We start from the raw sequence: 9130 nt of genomic DNA on the forward strand, positions 1-9130 counted from the left end.
TTTTTAAATAGCTATTGTTTTTAACTAATATTCTTTTTCTTCCTCTCCTAATTTAAATATTCGCTTATAATAAAAAGACATTGATAAAAGTATTTAATTATTTATATTTTTAAATCTTTGTGCAAATGCTCGTCTCAAAACAATAATAATAATAATAAAATCGTTGTGGAAATGCAACCAATGTGCCAATACAAGAGAGAAAATGAGGCGGAAAAAATCGAACAAGAAATAGTCCTGACAACAGCAGTCAAAAAATCAGCAAGCCAAATTTCCCGAATCCCGTATATGTAGTTTTCAAGACAAGCAGCTCACTCTACATTTTGATCTGTATTCGACGCCTACCCTCAAATTCAATTACGCCTCTCAAATTTTCCCAGAGCAGAAAAATCAACCCAATAAGCCAATAAAAATGGTGACTTTAGTGGTGGCTACCACCTGCGATCCGGCGTCGATCAACCCGGCCAAAGCCCTCTTGGCCATGCCCGGTTGGCAGCCTGGCCCCACCCTGGAGGGCGGCATCAGAAGCTTCAAGAATGGTGGCTCCCTTCGATTACTGGAACAAGAGAAGTTTATAATTGAAGAAGACGATCTGGACTTGAGATGGGAGGCGGCCACCGGAGAGACGGTGGTGGAGGTGATTTTTCTATCTCGACACGCCGCCGTTTCAAATCGTCCTGCTCTCACTATCCACCCTATAGGTACCCCAGATATATATTCCGGTACATTGTATACGTGTATGCATCACGTATGTATAAATTGTGTATATACTTACGTACATGAATGCTGGATGTATAAGTGGTCTATACTTGGGCCAAGATTCGTAATTTATAGGTGATTGTTCACAGGGGTACCCCATTTGAAGGATGGAGATGTTCTACCACAAGGGGGAAAACCAGGATGGGCGGCGCCACCTTGTCCTCGTATGGGGCCATGGCTGCTGCTCTTGAAGAAAATTGCTGAGTCCCACAATTTACTGCCTGAATTTGAGGTTTTTTATTGTCTATACTTCATCCAAGATTCGCAATACATCAGTATTTGTTCTTGTTATAGCTTTAGTTCATATTCGTGAACATGTTTGTAATTCATCAGTTCTTTTTTATATTAATGATTTGTGTCCCTTTTTGTTACTTCGTTTTGTATCTAAGCTTGAATTTCTTGTGAATATTCTGAGTTATACATTTTATAGAATATGGAGAATGTTAATTAATTGATTTTTTTTTTCTGCTGCGAGCAGATAACTTTGGAGGCTACTCATCATGGGCCTGTAACAACGAAGCCAACAATGTTTATTGAGATAGGTAAAGTTTATAAATTTATTATGTCTATAGATTTAATAAGACTATTTGCTTCATTTTCTTGTTTAGAGCAATTGCTTGCCTTTCCCTAATTGCCCATTTGGTAGGTGGGCTGTATCAAGTTTCTCTCTAACCTTTGGATAAATTTCTTTTTATTGTTGTAACTCTAGGATCAGTTTTCTTCTTCAAGACATTCCAGGATCTTCCTTTTTCTTTTTTATGCTCAGCTTCAATCCTTGCGCTTACTATACTTCCTTAGGTTGAAAAATAGCAGTTCTGTTTTGTATTCAAAGTTTGGACCTGTTGATATAAAATTGTCATTTCCAAGTTGTTCTGTATGTGCAAACTATATCTGTTTGTCGATGAGTTATAGAGATATATTGATATATAAATGTACATTATTGATAGTCCAGCCTTCTAAATTTTCTCCGAGTATAGTTCATTGCATGACTCTTTTCACATTCTTGCTTAAGTTCTCTATATCCTCTTCCAATTGTAAATTTAATTGATCCGCTTCCTAGTTTCAATTGTGTGTTATCTTTTATCAAGTCGTCAAATGGTTATGCAATCCAAATATATTCATGTGTCCTTGACCAAATGTATCTTCTTGTTAATTAACTTCACCATAAATGTATTACATTCACTTTATTATTATATGTGCTGCATCTATCTGCTAATACTAATCTATCTTAGGGAGACGACTGACATTATCTAACTAGAGAGTGAGTTCATTTTCTCTGGTTTGAAGGAGAGTGTTATATGTCGGCACCTCCCTGGAAAGATGAATACTGTAAACATGCAAATGAAAGAATTGAAGGATTATTCTTTTTGTACCCCTCAGAGACGAGGGCTCCTGCCAGCACCATCTTTATCTGCCCATTTTAGTTCTTTTCTATACTCTGCTCTGTTGTTAGTCTGCGTTTAAGTTTTCAATGTTATGGACTTTTGTCTTGTATTTCTTTGAATTGAGGATTATCCTGACCTTTGCTTATTGGTTTTTCCTTTGTTTGATATAGGTAGCACAGAAGATTACTGGGGAAGACAGGATGCTGCTCGTGTTGTTGCTCAAGTTGAGTACATGTTGATGCCAGTCCTATATCAAGATTCTTGAATCTCTTAATGCAAAGTATTATAACGACACACTTAAATTGAAATATATGTTGCCGCAAGATGAATATTTTGGGATGGAAATCGTATGCTACTCTCTGTGGGTGGGTGGGTGCCATTTACATTCAGTATATGTAAATAGCATCCTTATATCTTTATAATTTTTTGCGACATATTCCACTTTTCTCTTATCACTGAATTAGAGATTTGTATATTATCACATATTTCTATTAAGTGGAACAGAAAATGAGGTTTCTTATATGTAATGATATATATTAGGTAAATAAAGCTGATTATTACATTTCATTGTTACGGCAGTACGACTTACTCATCTTATATGATGGGGTTAAATTCTAATCTAATAATTGTGATTCTTGCTGTTGAAGTTAGTTTGGGAAGGACTTGGTCTTGGAGAAGGTGCTGCTATTGGAACTTGGAGCAGGTATGTTTGAATTCACGCAGCGGCTCCTGTCTAAATCTCTCAAGTACTATTGATTTCCCAACATTTGGCTTCCTCTTATATATTTTCTGTGTTGAACTTATAATGACTAGAAATCAGCTTTCTCACGGACCTAATGCCATAATCCTGTAGTTTGTTGTCTTGATTGGTTCATCACGAACAGACGTCAATACTCAAATCATTAGTTTCTGTGCTGTTCAAATAATATGCTTTTATATGCTGGAAATGTAGTTTAATTTGTCTGCATGCATGTCTTCGTTTGATGTAAATAACGTTTCTTAACAAAGTTGTTTATTTAATTTCAGTGCAACCGAAAAGAAGAAGGTTCTCCTTGGTATTGGAGGAGGGCATTATGTACCTCGGCACATGGACATAATTATGTAAGTCGATTGTTTCAATTATTGCATCATAATTTCACCCTGGTTATTCAATACATGGTCAGATTCTGTTGTTATGCAGAACATGTAAAACTGAAATTGAGCAAATCTTGTAAATCTTCTTCGACTGAAATATGACAGGAAAGACGGGACTTGGGTCGGCCACCTCATCTCCGGATATTCTTTGCCAATGGAAGATCCTGGACAGTTGAAAGAGAAAACAACCACTGACAGCATTGGAGGGACATGGAAACAAGCCATCAAAGTTGCTTTTGATGCTACCAAAGCAGCCTTCCCAGGCGGAGAAATTCTGGCACATCTTGATCATAAGTAAGTTCTCTATAAACAACAGATTAATGGGCTCCAAAATGCATCAAGTACACTGTCGCTATAACACAAGATTACATCAAGCCATCAGAGTTGCCTTCGATGCTACCAAAACAGCTCCACATTAACTAACACTTTTGGCTGCAGGAGTTTCAAGGGTTGGCAGAAGAATGCTATTACAGATTTTCTAGGCCAACAGGGCATAAAAGTCGGCAAGCCAGCAGACTTCCATTGATCCCGATGATACGGTACCAGTCTCGTTCCAGCAACCATGGCCGAATCCAAGATTTTATATGGTTGTCGGAATACTGTAACAGTCCATTTGCTGATTCAGTTCATAGATACTGGGAGGTAGAAGCTGAAATCTGCTAATTGAAGAGATGCATACGATGATGTCATTCTAGTTTGACCTGTCTTTTCTTGGACCCCTTTGTGCGATCTTGAACTCAGATAATGTAAGCCATGTAAGAATAATATCTTGTACAATATTTATTCGGATGTAAGAGAAAAGAAAACCCTTCTAAAACAAGAAAAAATAGAGTACAATGTAGCATCAGATGTTTTGATGTTGTTATGTGTAAGGAGATGCATCACCCAGTTTTCAAAACCGCTAACATACAATGTATGTTTTAGGAATGAAGATGAAAATCAATGCTCTACCAACTTTAATTTCGAAGGCCATAAATTAAAGGAAAATGAAGGATATTTGACTTTATCGTATTCTTTTTTAGAAAATAAGAGACAAATACATGTATACATACACATACAAAGACACACGTATTTTCATTCGTACATACCACATGGGTTAGATCGAGAATACATTGTTTTTAATTTCCATATATATATATATCAATCAATTTGGTCAAATTTTAGTGCGAGCTACTCATATTCAAGTCTGCATGTCCTGATACACTCACACATACCAATATGTGTGTGTGTGTGTATGTAAATATTTTTGTATAAACAAAGATTGCTAAAAAGCCAAATGCCAATAAATTTTATTTATATTGTTTTGCAACGGAAATGGATGGCTTCTCATGTTCTTTGTTTCTTTTATTTTTTGATAGATATATGTTGCTGGTGAAAATAGAAATACTGTATTATGTGACGAAATTGATTGAAATTTTAGACTGTATTTGAATGGAAAGATCCTAACGAATCTATATTAGAAAAATTGATGTCGCTGATACAAATTGTTCTTTTTAAGTAAAAAAAAAAAAATTCTTTTTTATATAGTATAGATCAGATTAATAATCTGAATCAGGGCCAGAAATTAACTTAGAACAACTAGAATAATATTAAATTGAAAAATAGTGAGGGATTTTCAAAGTTGTAGGTGGAACAACAGAAATCAGATCATTCCTTGCATGCATTATTGCAGACAAGGTAGGATGGGAATGTCCAGATAGAATGAATGGCAGCTGGAATATGAAACACGACTAATGAATGCATTAGACGTTATACGCTAATCGCCATTTGAATTTGATTAAGTCGTGTGGGGACATTTAAGAAATTAAGGTCATAAGTAGTGTTTGAAACAGGTCATTTTACAATAAATCGGATGCGTGTTCGCTCCGCTCCTTTGCTCACCACATATTTGCATGTTATTATTATTAATATTTTTCAATGACGAGTAATGGACTCGTCAAATTTAATTTTCCATAAATTTTATAAATATTTTCATAATTATATATTTTTGTATGCCGTTTAAATGATTATGGGATCGATTAAACAATAGATTGGACAAAACTAAATCATCTGTTAAACAAATTAAGAATATCTGAGAAGAAGGTTGTCATGAAAAATCTACCTCAACGATAGAATACAACAGCCCGCGCACTCGTTTTATTAATAATTTTTTATTTATACGTATTCAGAGTTAATTCACTTTTATTAGTTTTATGATCAGTTATTCATTTTATTTTATCTTTTAATTAAATTAAATTAAATAGATGTCCTTGGATCGTTAGTACAACATAAAATGGGGCCCCCTTGATAATGGCCTCAAAAGTGGTCATCATTTGCCCGTGGGATAAGAGAACCCCATCACCCACTCAAAAGGGCAGTGTCCGAATAAAGCAACTACATATCTGTTCCGTTAATTATGATAATTAATTATTGATTTAAATCAATGTTAATATTTATTATCTCCCTTTATTTGAAATGAAAAATATAAAGCAGAGTGTATTATTAAAATTATTAGTATTTTAATTACGTATAAATATTTGATTAATTATGATAAATTGGATGACCGCAGCGGTAATTAGCGTAGTTCACGTCGGCATCACATAGATTGCCCAAATGGGGACAACCGCAGTGGTGGGCACTGTGTGCACCACCGGTGCACTATAGCAGGGCGCCCGTTCATTGGCGCACGTGGGGGACCATGAGAACCACGGATCCTGTGCTATACACGGTTGGGTGGGCCCCGTAAAAGCTCCTCTTCTGTTCAGGCTGTGGTTGGGTGAGAACAGGGTGTACAGAACAATGTGGGGACGTGGATTTGATATAATATGGTATCATCCACTTTATTCATCTATTTCTTTTCATTCACTAATTTTTCCTCCACCAAGACCGCAAATTCATCATTATGTTTCAAAGGGGGTTCTTCAGGGAACGCCGCGAGATTACCATCCAAGGACGGGTCGGTCCAGTTCGTGTCGAGAGCCGCACGACCAAAGTTTAAATACCCATACACCCCTTAATTGAAGATTAAGAATGTCGATCAAAAAAATAAAAAAATAAAATAACACAGCACAGTAATAAATATGTTAGGTTTAAGTCTATAAATTAATACACCGACTAAGATGATTGGACAAAAAAAAAATTAATATTTACGTATCGAGACTTATTCAATCATGTTCGAATCACTTCTATTAAAACGAATTTGATATCCTCTTTCGGAATCTACTTTTGTCCACATTATATGAATTTGTATAAATGGAGAAATCTTGTGAAATTGAAGCATTCTTGATTGAGAAAATGAAATTAAAACTGAAGTTGTTTACTTAACTAAAAGTTTTCCATTGTGAGAATCAATGGAATAGTGACATTGATTTGACCCCTATTTTTCTATCACCCTTGACAACTCATGTAAGTTGTTTAAATTTTCGTTCACAAAAATAAAATATTATTTATTATGTATATATTAAATAAAATATAAAATACAAATTATTTTATAATAAAGTATATACTAAATGAAAAATAAAATAAAATATTAATAAAACATTCACATTGCTTGTAAAAAACTAGTTGAGATGAGATTAATTTAGTGTAAAGTGATGATAATTGAGGGGCATTTGTGCAAAAAATACAATGACTGGCATCCAAAGTATTACTATAACAAAAATAAAGGAAGAAAAAAAGCAGCAATAATTAAGGAGGGATTTCGTTTTCATGGTAGTTTTTGAGCTGTCTTTCTGATCATCCCTCAGCTTATAATATTAATACCTATAAATTGCACAAATTAAAACGCGGACTACAAACATTGGATCATAACATACTTGTGGTAAATAAAATAAAATTATCCTTATTACATTTTCAATTTTTGACCTGGTGAATTATATGGATGTTATATTCATAAATTTCGTTTAACGAGTAGCTTTGAACTTAATTTTAGTATGTTGATGATGTAGCATTGGTCGAGTTAAATAATATTTCGATGATTTTTTTTATATATTGAACGTTTAACTAATTTATTCAAAGATATTCATATATTTCATATTCCAAATTCTATTATTGATATTCTTTTTAGAATATTTTAGAATAAGACCATATTGTTTAAAATTGCATTACATTTTTTTAGTAGTACCAAGTTTACTAAAGTAATAGAATAATACAACTAACTTACAACTAAAGACTCGAAATCCAGATAATAATAATAGACTAAATTATAGCCACGTCTTTTGAAATTAACATAATTGTAAATACTTTATTATTGTTTGAGGAATTATAAATATCTAATTGATTTTACATTAATTTAACAACGAGCCAGTTCTGTTAACCTCCATTTTAGATTTTCATCCAATTTTTCTGGTGAACTGACATAAATGTCATTTTGGATTATGGATTATAATTTTATTTTATATCTTTTAGAAACTTTTAAAATATTTTTGTGGACTAATATTCTATATAGATTAATTATTTTACCCATCCTTATTATTATTTTTTCATATTTTTTTAATTCTTTTAAAAAATTCAGTAAGAATAAATAGTAATTTCATATCACTATTGAGAGACTATATAATTATTTTTATTTAATAAAATATTTATAATTTTTTTATAATTATGATAAATATTATGAGAGCTATCTGTAATTTACTTTAGTTATTAAATCCAAAAATAGCCAAGACAACAAGAGTGAGTGACCAAGACATGTTAAGCATTTTGAATGTTAGTGGGGCCCAATACCCCCAAAAAATATAAATTATCCAAAATAAACTAAATTATATTCTCTCTTTTGTTTAAAAACAAAAAAAAAAACAGAAATTAATTTGCACATTGAAAGCAAAGTACAGATCCACCTGAACGTGGTCATTTGTTTGTCGTGATTTAATTTTTGTCAAAAGTCCAAACAAACTCCACCAAACTTTACCTCACACAAACACGACTTTGGAGTATTTGTACATTTTTATATTATCCAACTCCCCTTAAAACCCTTTCCTTCATTCCTATTTCACTTTCCATCGACCCAGAAACATAACGAACAAACTGGGATTTTTTTTACCTCTGACTTCCCTTTGTCCCCCCAATAGGGAAACCATAACAAAAACAATTTCTCTTCTATTTCCAGATTTATTTTTGGGATAATTACACTACTGCCATTATACATAGATTATTTTTAATTTTAAAAATTATATTTAATATTCTTAATATTTTATTTATATTAAGTTATTATAAATTAAATATTTTTTTTCTGATTAAAATACTCTTATGCATTTTCACAAGCTAATGCAGGTGATGGATTATATTATAATAATATTTTAATTAAAAAATATTTATTTGGCCTACAACAAGTCAATTATAAATTAATTGAGATTAAACATAAATTTTTATTTAATTTTATTTTACTAATGTCATTAAATTCGAATGAAAATGAGTCTAACCTTAGAAAGAGCGGTGTTATTATCCCTTGAATTATTTATTATAAATTTTATTGTTTTTTAATCTCATTTAATATATATATTTTTAAATAAAATAAATAATATAATTTTTATATGCATAACATATGTACATAAAAGAAAATAAAAAAACATGAAATAAAAATTCAAAATGGTGATGTATTGTATTTTAAATATATTTTGCATTCCCATGGCGGATTCCATTGTCAGACTTTTTCCCACATCCCGTAAACAATTATTCTACTATTATTCTAGGGATCTACGTGTGATAACTGATAATCTGTCCAAGAGTAAAAAAAACATCGTGCTGGGAAAACATTTCCCATTCTCATTGCTCCAAGTCGAAGGGGGGAAATCATTTACCTCTGGAAAAAAAACCCTATAATTTAATGTATGTATATGTAGAGAGAGAGAGAGAGTGAGTTGACTATGTTTAAGAGAGAG

General features: G+C 32.5%; 1 protein-coding gene across 2 annotated transcripts; it reads left to right on the plus strand.

The window, feature by feature from the left end:
* Nucleotides 1–180: 180 nt before the first annotated feature.
* LOC105180143 (D-aminoacyl-tRNA deacylase-like) lies at nucleotides 181–4102 on the plus strand. 2 transcript variants are annotated; one of them, XM_020691562.1, is made up of 8 exons: nucleotides 181–698; nucleotides 846–988; nucleotides 1235–1298; nucleotides 2312–2364; nucleotides 2793–2887; nucleotides 3168–3242; nucleotides 3381–3569; nucleotides 3714–4102. In XM_020691562.1, the coding sequence occupies exons 1-8, from the start codon at nucleotides 410–412 to the stop codon at nucleotides 3799–3801; spliced, it is 996 nt and encodes a 331-aa protein (XP_020547221.1). In that variant the 5' UTR covers nucleotides 181–409; the 3' UTR covers nucleotides 3802–4102. The 2 variants fall into 2 exon arrangements, with proteins under 2 accessions (XP_020547221.1, XP_011102096.1); XM_011103794.2 differs by having other exon boundaries at nucleotides 183–698; nucleotides 2789–2844.
* The last annotated feature ends 5028 nt before the right edge of the window (nucleotides 4103–9130 follow it).

This window comes from Sesamum indicum, unplaced genomic scaffold (assembly GCF_000512975.1).
Source record: "Sesamum indicum cultivar Zhongzhi No. 13 unplaced genomic scaffold, S_indicum_v1.0 scaffold00346, whole genome shotgun sequence".
Taxonomy (NCBI): domain Eukaryota; kingdom Viridiplantae; phylum Streptophyta; class Magnoliopsida; order Lamiales; family Pedaliaceae; genus Sesamum; species Sesamum indicum.

Coding starts and splice junctions, on each gene's coding strand:
- LOC105180143 (XM_020691562.1), top strand. CDS start 410: ATGGTGACTTTAGTGGTGGCTACCACCTGCGATCCGGCGTCGATCAAC. Junction 699..845: donor TCTCACTATCCACCCTATAG/GTACCCCAGATA, acceptor GATTGTTCACAG/GGGTACCCCATTTGAAGGAT. Junction 989..1,234: donor ATTTACTGCCTGAATTTGAG/GTTTTTTATTGT, acceptor TGCTGCGAGCAG/ATAACTTTGGAGGCTACTCA.